Source organism: Portunus trituberculatus, chromosome 27 (assembly GCF_017591435.1).
Source record: "Portunus trituberculatus isolate SZX2019 chromosome 27, ASM1759143v1, whole genome shotgun sequence".
In the NCBI taxonomy this organism is placed as follows: domain Eukaryota; kingdom Metazoa; phylum Arthropoda; class Malacostraca; order Decapoda; family Portunidae; genus Portunus; species Portunus trituberculatus.
Genome location: NC_059281.1, coordinates 10,106,683 through 10,125,678, shown reverse-complemented (window position 1 = coordinate 10,125,678; position 18,996 = coordinate 10,106,683). Strand labels below are relative to the sequence as shown.

General features: G+C 43.9%; 1 protein-coding gene across 1 annotated transcript in view; it reads right to left on the bottom strand.

The window, feature by feature from the left end:
• LOC123509946 (beta,beta-carotene 15,15'-dioxygenase-like) overlaps nucleotides 1-18,996 on the bottom strand; it is a 47,377-nt gene that overhangs the window by 14,650 nt on the left and 13,731 nt on the right. The window contains exon 2 of the mRNA XM_045264608.1: nucleotides 5,318-5,451. Coding sequence (XP_045120543.1) covers nucleotides 5,318-5,451 — 134 coding nt within the window. The remainder of the gene's footprint in view (nucleotides 1-5,317; nucleotides 5,452-18,996) is intronic.

Sequence of the window (18,996 nt, the reverse complement as noted above, 5' to 3'; positions counted from 1 at the left end):
TTTTACTTTTGCAACGCTTTTCCCATCAGTGTTCACCTCGATGCATATTTCTTCGCTCAGCTGGGGTCGCTGTTATGTTGCAAGCCACTGAGGAACGAGGAAGGCAGAGGAGGAAAGACAAACACGAGTGATGGTGAAAAAGTAAGACAGAATAAGAGAAGAACTAAAGGAAGATGGTAGAGGAAGAGAAGCAGAAGGAGAATAAACGGGAAACTGTAAGATGGAGAGGAATAAAGCAAATAATAGTAAAGAAGAGAAGTGAAAGGTAATATTGTTAATAAGAGAGCGAAAGAAAAATTATAAAGCAAGAGAAGTAGGAGAATAAAAACGAAAAACTAAGTAAGATAGAGAGAAATAAAGGAGATAATAGTAAAGACTGACTGAAAAAAGGCAAACTCCGCTTTATTTTATTGTACTTTTTTTTTTTTTTTTTCCTTTTCCTCACTCATAAGAACCAATCAGTGGATCTCTCAACCGCTACCCACCTCTCATCTCACGCATAAACCCCTTCAGTACTGAGACTCATTTCTACCTTAGGAGAAATAAAACATAATAGTAAAGAGAGGAAGTGAAGCTAAATAAGGTTAATAAGAAGGCTGTCTGAGAGCTTAAGGAGACTGAATGAAGCTAGCGTGACAGAGAAAGGTGGAGGAGATTGAGGCTTGAAGTTATGCAAGACGTAATGGGTAAAGGATGAACAGACTTATATATAATGTGTGTGAGCGTGTGTGTGTGTGTGTGTGTGTGTGTGTGTGTTAAAACTTGAAATAGACAAACATTACTCATACTCATATTTTGTACGTGTGTCAATAAACTAACTAACTAACTATGTGTGTGTGTGTGTGTGTGTGTGTGTGTGTGTGTGTGTGTGTCAGCTGGTTCATATTATCACCTATTACAAAAAAAACACAAGTTTATTTCTTCACCTCAACTTCTACTAACATGAGTGGTGAGATTTTTCCTCCCATTGTCTTCTCTCCTTCACAAAAATCCATAAAGAAAGAGAAACTTCATAAAAAAAATACTATATGATACGACACACTTGATACATTTAGGCTCTGGATAGGCGAGAGTATCAGCGTGTGTCAGGGTGTGTCAAGGTGTGTCAGAGTGTTTCAGGGTGTATCAGAGTGTGTCAGAGTGTGTCAGAGTGTATCAGGGTGTGTCAGGGTGCGTCAAAATGTATTAGGTTGTGTTAGGGTGTGTCAGAATGTGTCAGGATGTGTCATGGTGTCTCAGGATCTTTCAGGGTGTGTCAGAGTGTATCATGGTGTCTCAGAATGTATCATGGTGCATCAGGATATGTCATGGAGTAGCACAGTGTATCAGGGTGTGTCAGAATGTGTCATGGTGTGGCAGGGCGTATCAGGGTGTGTCAGAGAGTGGGCGTGGCGGGGCGTGGCGACTGCAGGTGACATGGGTGAGGGGGAGGCGGTCTGGTGCTCCTCAAGGGCGTGTCAACAGTGAAACTCTAAATAAAGGAGAGCCAGAGTGTTGCCAGTGTTGCTAGGATAGGCGGTGTGTGTGTGTGTGTGTGTGTGTGTGTGTGTGTGTGTGTGTGTGTGTGTGTGTGTGTGTGTGTGTGTGTGTGTGTGTGTGCTGTCCATATACACTGCTACACTCATCATCGTTAATAAAATAAATACAATGACGATGATGAGGATAATGACGATGACGATAAGGATAATGACGGACAACAATAATAATAACAACGAGAAGATTAAAAAAAAAAAAAGGAAAAAGAAAAAAAGAAAACGAAGAAGAAGACGATGAAGCCAGGGCGAGCCACAAGATAAGGCCATGGCAAGAGAAAAGTGCTTCAAGGGCGTCTGTCTCTCTGTCTGTCTGTCTGTCTGTCTGTGTGTGTGTGCGCACCTTCAGCTCTAATTAGCACTGATATTAGGAAACTCGTTGTGAGAGGCGAGAATACTTTTTTCTTTTTTAGAGGTTGTAAATAAAGCAAGCTGTCTTCTCCAATGCCACACGCTAATGGAGGAGGAGAAGGAGAAGGAGGAGGAGGAGGAGGAGGAAGAGGAGGAGGAGGAGGAGGAGGAGGAAGAGAGACGAAGAAAAGTACATGCAAAACAACTAAAGAATGAAAAATTAATGATAAAAAGGAAATGGATTTGCAGAAGGAATTGGAAACCGAGACCGAGACAGACAGACAGACAGAGAGAGAGAGAGAGAGAGAGAGAGAGAGTAGGGGAGGGGACGGGGGAAGGTCGGGTCACGCAGCAGTTCAAGGAGGTTCAAGTCATCACAGCAGCCTAGATTGCTGTGCTAGATAAGCTCAGTGATGCAACCAAGCAACATTATGTGAAACGACCGCACCACACCATACTTGTTACTCAATCACCAGTCACCAGTCACCAATCACCAGTTATCAATCACCAGTAAACAATCACCAATCACCAGTCACCAGTCACCAATCACCAGTCACCAGTCACCAGTCAGCAGTCACCAATCACCAGTCACCAGTCGCCAGTCACCAGTAACCAGTCACAAGTCACCAGTCAGCAATCACCAGTCACCAGTCACCAGTTATCAGTCACCAATCACCAGTCACCAGTCACCAGTCACCAGTCACCAGTCACTGATCACCAGTCACCAGTCACCAATCACCAATCACCAATCACCAGTCACCAATCACCAGTCACCAGTTATCAGTCACCAATCACCAGTCACCAGTCACCAATCACCTCCACGTACTTGTATGCAGTAGTGACCCCTAGATCCTCTCCCACTCTCTCTCTCTCTCTCTCTCTCTCTCTCTCTCTCTCTCTCTCTCTCTCTCTCTCTCTGGTTGGCCAGTGTAACTTTTCGCATCATTTAATTGTTGGCTTTACGAGTTTGAGATATTTAAAGTTCATATTGATTCTTTCTCTCTCTCTCTCTCTCTCTCTCTCTCTCTCTCTCTCTCTCTCTCTCTCTCTCTCTCTCTCTCTCTCTCTCTCTCTCTCTCTCTCTCTCTCTCTCTCTCTCTCTCTCTCTCTCTCTCTCTCTCTCTCTCTCTCTCTCTCTCTCTCTCTCTCTAGCTGAGTGAGTAGGTGGGTGAGGAGAAACCTTCGCCTTTGCTATCCCAACACTTCGAACATCGTATCATACACACAGACGTAAACAAAACATTCTCTAATAACTACTACTACTACTACTACTACTACTACTACTACTACTTGTCCTTCCTTTGAGTTCCTTTGTGTTTCTCCCCCCCTCTCTCTCCCTCTCTTTTTCTTTCTCTATCTCAATGACACAGCGCTCCTTTCGTAGAGTCAACAGTGAACGCCCGTGTCTCGTGTTGCTGGTCTGTGCGTGGTCCGGTTCTCCACGCCTCGGGAACCAGCAAGGTGAGTGAACACAGGTATATTTGGGGCCAACCAGGTAAACCGCAGCTACACTTACGGCGAAGGAGTATAAGAAGAAGAGGAGGAGGAAGAGTGGGTGGAAAACTGAGCGCGAATTGAGGGTTTGTGGGGCTGAAAATAAGTGAGTGAGAGGAGAATGAAGATAATAAAGGGAAAGAAAGGAGTAAGAGGAAAACTGAGCGCAAACAAATGAGAAGTGAGAAAGTGAGAAGAGTGGAGTAAGAGAAAGGGAAAGGAAAAAGTGGAGTGAGTAATTTTTCAGAGTGGATAAAGTGTGGAGCAAGTGGGAGTGGAGAGAATGAGAGAGAGAATGAAGAGAATGAGAGAGAGAGAAGTGTAGTAAGAGGAAGTGATTAGAAGCAAGTGGGAGACAGACATGAAAGAGAAAGAGAAGAAGGAGAGAAAAGTGAGAGTGGATTGGAAGTGGAGGTAAGTGGAAGCGAAAGTGGAGTAAGAGTTCTCGGAAGTAAGGAGGTTAAGTGGAGGATGGAAGAAGAGAAGGAGTAGTGAAGAGAAGAGAGAAGAGAAGAGAAGAGAAAGATGACAAACTAACATGAGGAGAAAGAAACATGAGTGGGGAGAGAAAGAGAGGGAGAGAGAGAGAGAGAGAGAGAGAGAGAGAGAGAGAGAGAGAGAGAGAGTGGTCGTTACAAGTCAACAGGTTTAGTTAAATGGAATGGAAAAAGACGAATGTGGGATGGAAGGAAAGGACAAAAAAAAAGAGAGAAGAAAACAATGACCGAAAAAGGAAGAAGAAATTAAAATAACGGAAATAGAGAAAGCGATGAAATAAGCGATGAAAATAGAAGGGGAGATGAAAAAAAAAAAAAAAGAGGGGAGATAAGATAAACAAAACAAAAAAAAACATAAACTTGAAGATAATGAAAGAAACAAAGATAATATGAGGAGATGAACAGTATAGCGGGGGGTGAGGGAAGGGAGGGAGAGGCTTGTGGGGGTGATTGGTGAAGTTGGGTGAGGGGAAGGAAGAGAGGAAAGGGGGTGATTGGTGAAGTGGGGTGAGAGGAAGGGAGAGGGGAGAGGGGGGTGATTGGTGAAGTGGGGTGATTGAGGGAGATGGGGAGATTGGGGGGGGTGTTTTCAGTGACCTACAGACCCCCTACTCCATGTGAGGTGCCAGCCTGCGAATGACCCCTCCCCCCTCACCCCTCCTTCCCTCCACACGCCTCCTCCAGCCCCTCCTGTCTCACTTTCACTCTCACTCAAGACAGGTCGTGGAGGCTGAACAAAAATATCTATGAGGGGATGGGGGCCGGGGGTGATGAGAGGAGAGGAGGGGAGGGGAGGTGGTGGGTGGGGGGACGATACTGATACTGTAACCTCTAACCTCTTCTTCTTCTTCTTCTTCTTCTTCTTCACCTCCTCCTCCTCCTCCTCTTCGCTCTTCTTCGCTTCACGTCTGATACTTGTACGGTACGGTTTGTGTTTCCTCTCTCTCTCTCTCTCTCTCTCTCTCTCTCTCTCTCTCTCTCTCTCTCTCTCTCTCTCTCTCTCTGTGTGTGTGTGTGTGTGTGTGTGTGTGTGTGTGTGTGTGTGTGTGTGTGTGTGTGTGTGTGTGTGTGTGTGCTGCTTGGGGTCGGTCATTGCCACTCAAACCTTCTGCTCAGTATCCTTTTATCCATCATACGTCTTCCACCTAGATGTGCTCCCTCCAACCCACTCCACCCACCCACACATCAACCCACCCACTTGGCCACAAAACAAACATTCCTCCACTTGCTCCACTATACTTACCTCGCCACAACACCTGTATACACCTGTCCCAACTCGCTCCACCCACTCACCTGGCCACAATACCTGTATACACCTGCCTCCAATCATTCCACACACTTACCTAGCCACAACACCTGTATACACCTGCCTCCAATCACTCCACACACTCACCTAGCCACAACACCTGTATACACCTGCCTCCAATCGCTCCACACACTCACCTGGCCGTTCTCGATGTGGAATTTGTGCAGGATGGCCATTCCGTCCAGCCAGTGATTGAGTGTGAAGTCTCCGAAGTCAAATTTCCCGGGGCCGACTCTGATGAGATTTCCTCTTAGCCACGCCGGCAACTCGCCTGGTCAGGGAAGAGAGGACACTGGTTAGCTTGGTTTGTGTTGTGGTAGACGTATTGAATTAACCTCGTGATTTTAGAGTTTTTTATCCTGTTTTTATCATTTTTATTGTGCTTTTAGTAGGTTTTCTTTTTATGTTGTTGTAGAGGATTGAATTAACCTCGTGATTCTAGACTCGTTTTCTGTTTTGTAATGTTAAACCTGCTTGCTGATCTCTATGTTGTATGGTGCTTTAAATGAGCTTTCCTTTTCTTTTTTTCGTTTTTATTTTATTTCTTAATTTTCAAAGCTTTCAGATAGTCCTTGAGTTGAAAAGAGGCGCGTCAAGGTAGCGGTGACACAAAACAGTTATAGACTTGAGAAATTTGCATGTCACCGTTCCCGCGCAAATATAATGGCACACACACACACACACACACACACACACACACACACACACACACACACACACACACACACACACACACACAAAGACATTACCACAGCCACAATTTCTGCAACTAGTAATCCCTTGATTGTGACACCTTCCCTTCCGCCTTCCCTTCACTATCACCACCAACACCACCAACAACAACAACAGTGTACACCAGCAAGGTCTCGCGTGAATCATTCCTTCGCTAATCCTTCCTTTAATCACATGCTCGCCGTTACTCCGAGGTGAGGCGACGCGGTGAGGACGATGGAGCAAAGATTCAACACGACATGACGAGGCGATGTGTGTATAACGGGGGAAGTATTAAGAAAGTTTACTATGCGTGGGTGAGGCGCTAATCTCATCCACAGGCAGGGAATGGCTTACTGTGAGTACTTTAACCCTTTCTACTGCTCAGTCTTTGCTTTATTGACATTACAAACACTAAATACAAAAACCTTATAAAAAATTGGATGAAAACCCCATTTAAACAGTAGAACATCTTTATAAACCTTAAAAGCTAAAAAGAAAACCCCATTAAAAGCACAATACAAAGTAGAAAACAGTTGAAAATCCTTAGAAACTATAGGAAGATATGAAGAAACCCCAACTGAAAGAGAAGTAGGGAAAGGATATGTGTGCTGAAAATAAGTGCTTTTCTTCCTGACTCGTTTCTCTTATACGGTTGACATCAGGAAGACTCGGTAGAGGTCAGAAGATTAATGGACACAGTCTTCACTATTTTAATCCCCCACGTAAGTTTCTGAAGCTGTGTAAAATCACCAAATAGTAAGCAGAATGAATATGGAAACTCGTCATGGTACTGAAGGGGTTACGCAGGTCTTCCTTTATTTACTTTTCTAATAACATTGTTCCCATTACCCAGTGACCTGCTTGTATAAAAAAAAAAACACACACACACACACAGATGCCCCGCCTCGCTGCCTCACGCGATCTGTTAAGTAATGGTACTCTGGCGTGGGAGCTTCAGATTTCTTCCCCTTATGTATGCAAAGCGGCTCACAGGTTCCTATAAGGCTCACATGACCTCGATTTCTTTTCACCGTTCATGAAACCTATGCAGGATGATGTCATTTCTTATTTTCACTCGGTAATTACTTCCTATGCGGCGCCAGTAAGAGACGGGGCAGAGAGCAAGGTTGTGAGATGGTACTGTACGCCTGGGTCTCTATTCAAAAACGCTCTGCTTTCTCACCACGACTGTTTTACAAGGCCACAGAGGTGATTAACGGGGTTTTCAAGAGTGTTTCTCCAGTTAGTAATGTAGAAATCTTATTAATCTACCTCTAGAACAATTAAAACATCTTAAAAATCTCGTGTAAACTTAAATAAAGCCTTCTGAAGTAGTGGAGATGAGTCACAGAACTGTTTGAGAATACGAGCCTTGATGTTCCCTATGAGCTGTGCATCACCAAAAAGAGGAATGTATGTCTGTATTTATGGCCAGGAAAGTCATCGAGGTGAAATACGAAAATAAAGATGTAAGGAAACGACAGACAGTAGGAAGATTAGCTCCTTCAGTACTGGGACGTATTTTTACCATGAGTTTTTATTATCAAACGACTTTATTGACATTAGGAAGATTCTATATAGGTCAAAAGATAAATAACCAGACTCTTCACTATTCTAATCCCCCACATAACTTTCTGAAGCTGTATAAAATCACCAAATAGTAAGCAGAATGAATATGGAAACATGTCATGGTACTGAAGGGATTAATGACAGCAATCTCGATAGACAGAAAATGAAAAGGTCCAGAAATACTAATTTTTAGAGTGTTTGAGATATAAAGGTCCAGAGATGGTGTGATAAAAATGAAAAGTCCAGAAAATTGCATCTTTCAAATAAGTTCGGTAAATCTGGACAGTTGACAAGTAAGTGGCCACCGTGGTACAGTGGAACGACACGCGCTTTGGGGTCCGAGGGGTCTTAAGCGCACAGGTTCGAATCCTGGCCAAGGTCGGAGTGTAGGTAGGGCTTCCTCTCTCGGGGTTTCAGATAGGAAGTGCCCCCCAAAATTACCTCCTTTAGCCCATGAATTCAACTGAAAAAGCCCACATGGTAGAGAAAAAGAGTCTTCAAACCTCTCTCTTAAAAGAAGTCTTACCCACACACTTGAAGGAAGAAAGGAAGGAGGAATTACAGGAAAACACAAGATGATAGATAACCAGTAAAAAAAATGATAATAGGTGAAAAGGAAGGAAATACAAAACAATGATTTCCTGATTGTGGTATAAATAAAAAGAAAATAAAAAAGATACACGACAGCATCAGTGACCAACCATCACACACAAGGACCCAACTAACGAGCTACCTGACCTTTGAAGAGAGTCCTAATAAGAAACCGAAGCCTCTATGGACACAGGCCTAAATTTAAAACCGACCCGCTGGATGAAAAACAAGGGAAAAAAAAAAGGCACCTACAAAAACTCGTCTATGCTGTGACATTATAAACCCCAAGAAGAAGGTCAAGTGTTAGTACAGCGCCCATTTTTTCCCACTCTCTCCTTCGTCTTTTAGCTTCTGCAGTGACCTTACCAGAGAGAGAGAGAGAGAGAGAGAGAGAGAGAGAGTCAGTCAGTCCATCCATCCATTTATCTAATACTAAATCGCCAGCTAAATTGTATGTTATGTGGTACTTTCATGGACCCCCACCCCAGGCAACATGGACCAGTGGCGAGAGAACTCAAATGAGGAACAAGCAGGTCCAGAAATGCTTTTTTTTTTTTTTTTTTTACGAGGGTTTGTAATGAAAAGGTCCAGATGCTGTGATAGAAAATAATAAGGTCCAAAGATGCTGTGATGAAAAATGAAAAGGTCCAGAGATGCTGTTTCTCTCGAGTGTTTGTGCTGAAAAGGTCCAGAGATGCTGTGATAGAAACTAAAAAGGTCCAGAAAGACAGCCTTTTAAAGAGTGTTTGAGATATAAAGGTCCAGAGATGCTGTGATGAAAAATAAAAAAAAGGTCAAGAGATGTTTTTTATGAGTGTTCGTGATAAAAAGGTCAAGAAATGCTGTGATGAAAAATAAAAAGGTCAAGAGATGCTGTTTTTATAAGTGTTTGTCATGAAAGAGCAGGTTATCACGAGAGAGAGAGAGAGAGAGAGAGAGAGAGAGAGAGTTTGGGGGTGGCTGGGAACGCGCAGACAGAAAAGAAAGCAGTGATGAAGCAGCGAGTATTTTGTGTTGCTATAATTAGACGTAAGCATAAACAACTCTAACCTGTTATGTAAATACTCCCCCTTACTCTCTCTCTCTCTCTCTCTCTCTCTCTCTCTCTCTCTCTCTCTCTCTCTCTCTCATCTCTAACTTTAGAAAAAAAACACCTTAACGCAAACTAAAAGCCACAAAATATGCTGTTGTTTGTTCTTCCTTTGTGTTTCTTGTTATCTGCAGCCCACCACCACCACCACCACCACCACCACCACTACGACTTGGCCCCAATTAGGAATAAATAGATAAGGATGAGCCGCCCAGCTTTGGAGTTACGTAATGAGACTTTCGGACGCGATTAGAGGTACCTGAGGCTCTAGGAGGGACGTGTATCCTGAAGGGAGAAGGGAGAGACGAGGAGCGTGGAGGACTGGGGCGGCACGGGTCCTTAGGTGGTGGTGGTGGTGGTGGTATTGGTATTGGTAGTGGTAGTAATAGTGGTGGTGGTGTTAGTAGAAGTAGTAGTAGTAGTAGTAGTAGTAGTAGTAATAGTAGTACCCCGAAGAACACCAGCAGCAGCTACAATAACAACAGTAGCAGTAGCAGTGGTAGCAGTGGCAGTAGCATCAACGGTGGTGGTGGTGGTGGTGGTGGTGGTGGCGGCGGCGGCGGTGGAAGGGGTGAATGTCAGAAGCAAAACAGGTTTCCGAGAACATCGATCGAGTCAAAATTGTCTTCTATTCTAGCAACTTGATCCTCGCTAGCTCTCCCTCTGTCCATAACTGTGTCAGAACGATTGCTTTATCACTCCTTCCCTCCTTTCCCCTCTCCTCTTCCCTCCTTTCCCCTCCTCTCCCCTTCTTTCCCCTCCTTTCCAATCCACCAGCCACCAGCCTTCACTTAGCTCATTCCTTTATTCATTTACTATTTATCATTGTCATTTTTTATCTTTATCATTTTTCCTACCTCATCTCATTCTTAGTCTCTTATTCACATTTTAAGGGTAGTATCATTGTTTATTTATCTATTTATTTATTTATTTATTTATTTCAACATATTCCTCGTCTCATCTTCTGCGCATTCAAGTGTGATAATGCAGAGTGTGAGCAAAACATGTCTTCTCGGGGCTTTGTTTTGCGATGGTGCTCTTGGGGGTTTTGTTGATGTGAGGTTGGGAGGTAGTAGAGAAGGAGCAAGAGGAGGAAGAGGAGCAGCAGCAGCAGGAGGAGGAGGAGGAGGAGGAGGAGGAGGAGGAGGAGGTGTTCTGCGGCGGTCACCCGTTTATTTTTATTCTCTCTCAAGGTGGACTGTACTGGTTATTGCTTCATATGCTCATTCTCTTTCTCTCTCTCTCTCTCTCTCTCTCTCTCTCTCTCTCTCTCTCTCTCTCTCTCTCTCTGCCACACACACACACACCGGGCTGAGTTTTCTACCAGTGAGCAGATCACCTTCACAGTGCACGTACAGCCATTCACTAAATATAGCAGCGTCTCCCCATGACCCACTGTTATTCACCCGTGCAATCCTTCCTCCTCCTCCTCCTCCTCCTCCTCCTCCTCCCCACTCTCTCTCATAGTATGCTTTTCTCCTTCCCTCCCTCCGTGCTTCCTTCCTTCCGTTCAAACAATCCAAATTCTTTATCAGTTACCCCCTTCCTCTCCTCCCTATGACACCCTCTAGTAGATCCCCCGCCGCCAGCCTCCCCACGCCTGTATTTCACCTGTCTGCACCTGACCTATTGACCTCAATCTCTCAGTAAACGGCGGGCTGATGCTGGGCAGCGAGTGGCAACAACACAGCCATCGCGAACGGTCCGCACTGCTCAGCCGCTGGCGCCGGGCGGGCACTGCGTCTTGCTGGTCATGAACTCCATACATACACATGCACCGCCAGGGATTGGTGGGTGAGGGGGATGAGCGAGAAAGATGCCGGGAGTGAGTGAGTGAGTGAGTGAGTGAGGGTGTCAGGGTGTCAGGGTGTCGTATAGTTAGTGTGTTCATTATCATAATCCTGCCCGTGTTGACTGTAGTGGGCAGTGACAGTCGGCGTCTTTGCCGCTGGCCTCACCGAAAGGACATTAGAGAAAACAGTGAGACGATAGTGACCCAAATAAACCTTAATAAATAAGAATTTATGCCAAGGCTGTGCTAACAGCAGCTGTTGCTTAAAGCCTGGCTGGCCTGCGCTAGCCCTATATTGTCAGTTCAATGCCAACGATGATCACGGCAACATAAAAAAGCAAGGCTGTCTAGGAGAGGCCTCCCTCCCAGCGCAGGGCACACACAGCGCTGCGCCGCGCAGCCTGTGGTGCCACACACGTTGCCGCTTGGCCAGGGACATGATCTCGCGGAAATGCAACTCCTGCGTAGAAGGGAACAATTCCTGGTTACAGACAGAAAGGTTCCAACAATGCACATAACTCAGCGCGCCTCACACACCACTGGACGCCGCCAGTGACGCGTCCACAGCGTTCCCAACCATTACCTTGCAACACGCCACGACGCCTCCACACGCGACAAATTGCACAGACGCGAGGAAATTGTCTCATCATTTCACACGGAAACCAGCGCTATTCTGTGCAACGCAAAACAACGAGAAATGTACGTTATGGAGCATTTTAAGTACACTTTCGTAGTATTTGCCAGCCAAGGGTCACACGCAGAGAGGGACGAATTCAGCCTGACATTCTGGCAAATTGTTCTGTACTGTCTCACCACCTTCTGACTGCTGACGACACACTGACACGTAAACACAAAAATAGAAGCGTGAGAAGCGTGAGAATCAAGGAAATCAAACGAAAAAAGTTGGAAAAAGACAAAGAAACAGGAAACTCGATTTGAGAGCAAGACAAAAGAGGAAAAGAATGAAACAAAGGAAGAATAAATGAGCAAGTGTTAATGTGTAGGAGTCAAACAACGGAGAAGGGATGGTGAAGGCTGAGGGAGGGTGTGCGGATGGTGGGGAGGGGGGTTGAGGGGGTAAGTAAGGACGCACGAACGAACACCGCCTTTCCGTGTGGTGACCCTGGGCACTGCCTCGCCACAGGGAAGACCCAACCTGTTTTCGTCAGCGCTATGACCCTCAAAGTGTGGCGCAGAGGAGGGAAGTACGGCAGGAAGGTGCTAATACCATGCAATGCCTAATAAGTCTCTCTCTCTCTCTCTCTCTCTCTCTCTCTCTCTCTCTCTCTCTCTCTCTCTCTCTGACGGCTTAGTGAGGGAGGGAGTCACTTTGATATTTTCAGTCACTCTCGTATCTCCTTCGTCACTGCCCGGTACTGTCACTATTTCTCTCTCTCTCTCTCTCTCTCTCTCTCTCTCTCTCTCTCTCTCTCTCTCTCTCTCTAAAAATAGAAGTGATAAGAAAAAGCAAACACCTAGCGACTATTGGTTCCCAGAAAGGTTAACTGGCTAAGAAAACAAAGACGCGAAGAAGGAGTGATAAGCAAGAAGAGGAGAGGAGCGGAGCGAGGCAAATGTATGAGGCTCAGAGAGAATGAAGGAAAGAAAAAAGAACATCCTGCCTGACCACTGAAGCAAATCGTTAGCGTGTTACTTTTTCCTTAGTCATTAAATTCCTTGTATTCTCTCCCCTCCCCCCTCTCTCCTCTCTCTCTCTCTCTCTCTCTCTCTCCCTTCCTCTCTCCCTCTCTCTCTCCGATTCGTATTCTCAAACACTTATGCGCTTCACCCCCACTATTTCAAAAGGCTTTATTCAAATTTACACGAGTTTTTTTTTAGGTGTTTTTTTTATGGTTCTAGAGGCAGAGTGACAAGATTTCTACATTATTAACTGCAGAAACACTCTTGAAAACCCCGCTAACCATCTCCTTGGCCTTGAAAAATAGTAGCGGTCAGAGAGCAAAGCGTTTCTGAGTATGGACCAAGTCTCTGTCACCATCCCCTCTCTCTCTCTCTCTCTCTCTCTCTCTCTCTCTCTCTCTCTCTCTCTCTCTCTCTCTCTCTCTCTCTCTCTCTCTTTACCAGCACCACCAGGAAGAGGTTGAGGCAGGCAGTAAAACGGAGAGCGAAGAAGACATACAAAAACCACACTTTATGTTTAGCCAAGGACAACAACCTCCAACGCTGCAGCTCCTAGTGACGTGCGTGTGCGTGTGTGCGTGTGTGCGTGTGTGTGTGTGTGTGTGTGTGTGTGTGTGTGTGTGTGTGTGTGTGTGTAAGGAAGTACGTTTCGCTCAAAAGTCGACGAAGGTGATGAAGAAATAAAGAAAATAGAGAAGGGGGAAACTGTAAATATGCAAAATTTCAAGGTAAGAAGGAGAGATGGAGGGAGGGAGGAGAGGAGGAAGGAGGAAAGGAGGGAGAGAAGGAGGGAGGAAGGGAAGGATGGAAGGAGGGAGAAAGGAGGGAGGGAGAGATGGAGAGAGAGAGAGGGAGGGAGGGAGGGAGGGAGAGAGGAGAGAGGAAGGGATGAGAGGGATGTGGTGCTGAAAATTGCAAAAGGATAAGAGGAGCAGGGAGGAGGAGGAGGAGGGAGGAGGAGGAGGAGGAGGAGGAGGAGGAGGAAGAGGAGGAATGACAATAAGAAAAATAAATAATAAGAATGCAAATGATAAGAAAACGAGGAAGAGGAGAATGAGGAAGAGGAGGAAGGCAAACAAGAAGAAGAAAAACAAGCAACGCAGGAGAAACGAAAAACACAAAAAGGAAAACAAAAACAAAACAAAAAAATATTACCTTGTTATTTTTCTCAGACCAATATCAATAAAAAGAAGAGAAAAAAAACGAAGTAACAAAAGCAACAAGCAAACAGGGAAAAAGAACAACAACAACAACAACAACAACAACAACTACAAGAATAAGAACAAGAACAAGAAAAAAAGAAAGACACGTTAAGACAAAGAGGAGGAAGACAAAGAAGAGAAGACAAGAGGAAGACGGAGAGGAAGAAGACAAGAGGAAGACAAGAGGAAGACGGAGAGGAAGAAGACAAGAGGAAGACAAGAGGAAGACAAAGAGGAAGAAGACAAGAGGAAGAAGACTACAGGAAGACAAGAGAAAGAAAAAAGAGGAAGACAAAAAGGAGGAAGAGAGGAAGAAGACAAGTAGACTAGAGGAAGACAAGAGAAAGAAAAAAGAGGAAGAAGACAAAAAGGAGGAAGAGAGGAAGAAGACAAGAAGACAAGAGGAAGACAAGAGGAAGGCAAGAGAAGACACACAACCACTACCTCGCCAAACTGACCAAGACCTACAAGACAATCCCACCACCATTATGCAACTCACCTCGACTATCTTCTCACCAACCCGCTGGCCAAACATTGCATTAACCCTTCCCACACCAAGGCCACAAGTCTGGGCCCTTCCCCTCCCCCATAAACCCACCACGATATGAGACCTTCCCCTCCTTTAATACCTTCTAAAATTGCCAGCTCCAGCACCTTCCCTTCTCCTAGTTAGTCTTTCTCTTCTCTAATTCTCCTCTTTGTTATTTTTTCTTTTTTTTATTCCGATATGAGAGTTTCCCCTTTTTTAATACCTTCTAAAATTTCCCACTCGCTCCAGCATCCTCCCCTTCTCCTTGTTAGTCTTTCTCCTCTTAATCCTCTTCTCTAATTCTTCTCTTTGTTTTTCTTTCTCTTTTTTTAATCCTGATATGAAACCTTCTTCTTCTTTAATGCTTTCTAAAATTACCATCAATTACTCGTTTTCTTCTTAATCCTCCTCTCTAATTCTTCTCTTTGTCACTCTTTCTCTCTTCTTACTCTTCTATTAGTCACTCTTTCTCTTCTTAATCTGCCTCTAATTCTCCTCTTAGTCACTCTTGTCTTTAAATCTCTTCAGTACTAAAACGCATTTTCACCTTGAGTTTTGGGCGTGATTAGACGGTTTTATTTCCATTAGGAAGAGTTTATGGAGGTCAAAAGATTAACGGTCTGTTTCTTTACTGTTCTAATCCCTACATGTGTTTCTGAAGCTGTACAAAATCGCCAGATAGTAAACTGAATGACTATGGAAACATGTCCTGGTACTGAAGATATCAATTACCCCATTAACTCTTCTTCAAGTCACTTTTTCTCCTCTTAAACCTACTTACCCTTCCCTTTCTTACTCTTTCTCCTCTTAATGTCTCATCCACACTATTGCTCACCTACCTACGCCTCTTTCCCTTACATCCACCCTATCGCCTCCACCTTTACCTGTCCCGGTCCGTTCCATTCACCCATTCCACCCCACTGCGTCCCTTATCGCTGGCCCCATCACCTACCCTACCTGTGCCCCATCTACCTAACGTCTATTCTCTCGCATTTTCTTTCCCTTCACTTCCTACTCTAGCAAGACACAAGCACGTTGATTCTTCGTGCGTAGTAGGAAGGCCTTGGTGTGTCTGCGGGAGAAGGGTATGCGGTGGCGGGCTGGCAGGAGGCGGGTAAAGGAGAGGGGGAGACAGAGGTGGTGGAAATAGGGGGAGTCACAGGTGGGTGGGGAGTCAGGAGTGGGAATTCCCTGATAAATGAGAGGACAGTTGCCGCTTTTCACTTGATTGTTTAAGACAGGTAAATGTTATAGGTGGGTAAATGTTTTTGGTTTATCAGTGTCACGTGATTAGTTTGAGACAGGTAAATGTTAAGGAATGGTAATATCAGAAGGTTGCAACATAGAAAGAAAATATATCATTCAGTCTGGCGGTTCATCTTTATTCTGTGTGTGTGTGTGTGTGTGTGTGTGTGTGTGTGTGTGTGTGTGTGTGTGTGTGACATTGCAACAGGGAAAAAAATTTATATCCTGGTCTGTTCTTATACGAAGGAGACTGTGACGTGTATGGCTTGGAATAACATGCATCATATTTACATTAGAACATTTCAGAAACAATAAATAATAGTAATAATAACAATAATAATAATGTGATAGATACGCAGGAAACAATTAAAGGTCTCATGTTCTGCCAATAAACAATAACACATCCCCGTGGCCTGAATATCTGGTTACTTGATACACCACACCTGATCACAACTGACGGTCTCATATCAACACCACTTCCTCATCACTAAACTCACTAAACTGCATACAATTCCAGTCACCAAAACTCTGCCCAGTCTTTCCAACACTCACCACACGAAACACTCCAACCTCACAACACACAACTATATACATTTCAACCTCATTCTCGGGGCAGCTTAACGCCTTCAATACTGGGACACATTACTACCTTGAGATTTGTGTATATTAGACCATTTTTTGATAGGAAGGGTCTATGGAGGTCAGAAGATTAATAGCCACAGTCTTCACTATTTCAATCCTCCCACATGAGTTTCTGAAGCTGTATAAAACCACTAAATAGTAAGCAGAATGAATATGGAAACGGGTCAAGGTACTGAAGGGGGTTAATATGAAACAGATAATTTTCTTTCATAACTTTCCACATATTTTCCAGCTTCCTTATATAAAGAAAGAAGAGAGGAAGACAAAACAAAAGACAAGAAACAATAAAGAAGGGACAAGAACATTAACATTACAAGTTCTATAAGGTAAAACATTCTCCTGAGCCTCTGGTGGGTAAACATTTCAAGACAGTCATCGGGGAGAGAAAAATTAGATAAGAATAGAAAATAGAATTGCGATCCAGGAAACCAACGTAAAAACCCCAGAAATATCATCACAGAGAGGATTAGAACGTCGGGAAAAAAATAAAGAGCTTTTTGTGTGGAAGTACGCGTCGCTCCAGGGCACAACTAACAGATTAAATTACCAGCGAGCAGAGAGAGAGAGAGAGAGAGAGTCAGATTAACAGAAGAAGAGACAGAAACAAAAACAAGAAGCAAGAAGAAAACCAAAAATAACTGTTTACGTAACGAGGAAGTGAGAAGGAGGAGGAGGAGGAGGAGGAGGAGGAGGAGGAGGAGGAGGAGGAGGTAGGAAAAGTAAGAAACCAGAAGAGGGAGGAGTAAGAGAGAGGAGACAATAGGAGCGGGGGTGATGGATGAGAGAGAGTGAAAGAGGGAAGAAGAGGGAGGAGAAAGGAGAGGTGAGGAGGAGAGATGAATGAGAAAGTAGACACTGAGAAGAGAGAGAGAAGAGAACAGACAGACAAACAGACAGACAGACAGACAGACAAACATACAGACAGACAGAGAGAATAGATATAAAAGTAGGAAAAAAAGAGAAAGAAAAAAAATATAGACAAGTAAATTTTAGGAAAGAAAATGACACGAGGTAAAGGAGGAAGAGGAAGAGAAGAGGAGAGGAGAGAAAGGAGGAAGAGGAGGAAGAGGAGGAGGAAGAGGAAAGGTCAATGAGGAGTAGAGATGATGAGGTCATTGTTTAGTCGGTAAAGCTTTGTAGGGTAGGTCAGGAGGAAGGAAGAGGAGGAGGAGGAGGAGGAGGAGGAGGAGGAGGAGAAAGATGATGCCACGGACGAGGACGAGAAGCAAAGAAAAGGGAATACAACAACAACAACAACAACAACAACAACAACACAACAAAAACAATCCTCACACAAATAAACACACACACACAGACACACACACACACACACACACACACACACACACACACACACACACACACACACACACACACACACACAAACACACGACAGTATACATACAAAACACCGATTAGCCCTCATTCCTACACACACACACACACACACACACACACACACACACACACACACACACACACACACACACACACACACACACACACACACACACGCCCACACACCAAGAATGCGCTTCCCTACCCACGCCCGCCAGGCCACTTTACTTTCACATATCCTCCTCGCTACCTCCAACTTGTCCTTTCCTTTCACTTGACCCATCTGAGAACAAGAACCCAGGACGAAGGGAGGAGCCAGCGGGATGGGGAAGGATAATGACGGGTAGATGGGTAAAGGGAGAGGGAGAAAGGGGTAGAAGGGAGGGAGAAAGGAGACGACAGGTATGGGGAAGGGGCTGATAGAAGAGAAGAGGGAAGAAAGGGAGGCACAAATGAGAGGAATGGGGAATGAGAAGGAGATGTTGAAACGGAGAGAGAAAGATGAGGAATGAAAGAGAACAAAAGGAAAAGTATTAAAGAAAGGAAGAGATAGATAGATAGATAGATAGATAGAGAGAGAGAGAGAGAGAGAGAGAGAGAGAGAGAGAGAGAGAAAGGGAGATAATAACACACAATTCCAAGATAAAAAAAGAAATAGATAATGAACAAAAACACATGAAAACTAAGGAGAATTAAGGAAAGTGAAGTAGAGAAAGGAAAATGAGAGAGAGAAATGTGGGAAAAAGTATGAGAGTGGAATGATAACAATGATAATGTGGAATGACGAAGTAAAACCAGGTAAAATTAAGAAAAATTGTGAAAAAAAAAAAAAAAAAGGAAAATGAAGACAAGGAAGAAGAAACAGTGATAACGAGTAATGAGAGAAAGAGGAGGAGAGAAACGAAAATAAATAGAAGAACAGGAAAACTAAATTAAAAGCAAGGAAAGTGACATTAAAAGAGAATAAATATGTAGTAAATGATAAGGTTGATAAAGAAAAGAAAGTATATAGAGAGAAAACAGAAAGAAAAAGACAGAGAGGAGTGAGTCAGGAAGAATAGATAGGAAGATAAACAGGATGAGAGAGAAGAGAATCAAGAGAGAGAGAGAGAGAGAGAGAGAGAGAGAGAGAGAGAGAGAGAGAGAGAGACGGGAAAGAAAAAAGGAAATTATACAACAGGAAGTAAAAAATATATAAAAAAAACGAAGGAAATGAAAAAAATACTAACAAAAATGGGAAGGACGTGACCGAAATACAGAATAAAAAAGATAATAAATATAAAAAAATAAAAATAAGGTCGAAACTAAAAAAACATTGACGTAAATAGAAAAAAAGAAAAAAAACTGAAAAAAAGATGAAATAGAGAGAAAGAAGAAACAGTGAAGAGGAAGGAAGGACAAAGAAAAACATGAAGGGAGAGATAGAGAAAGAGATAAAGGAAAAGAAGGTAAGTATCCACAAA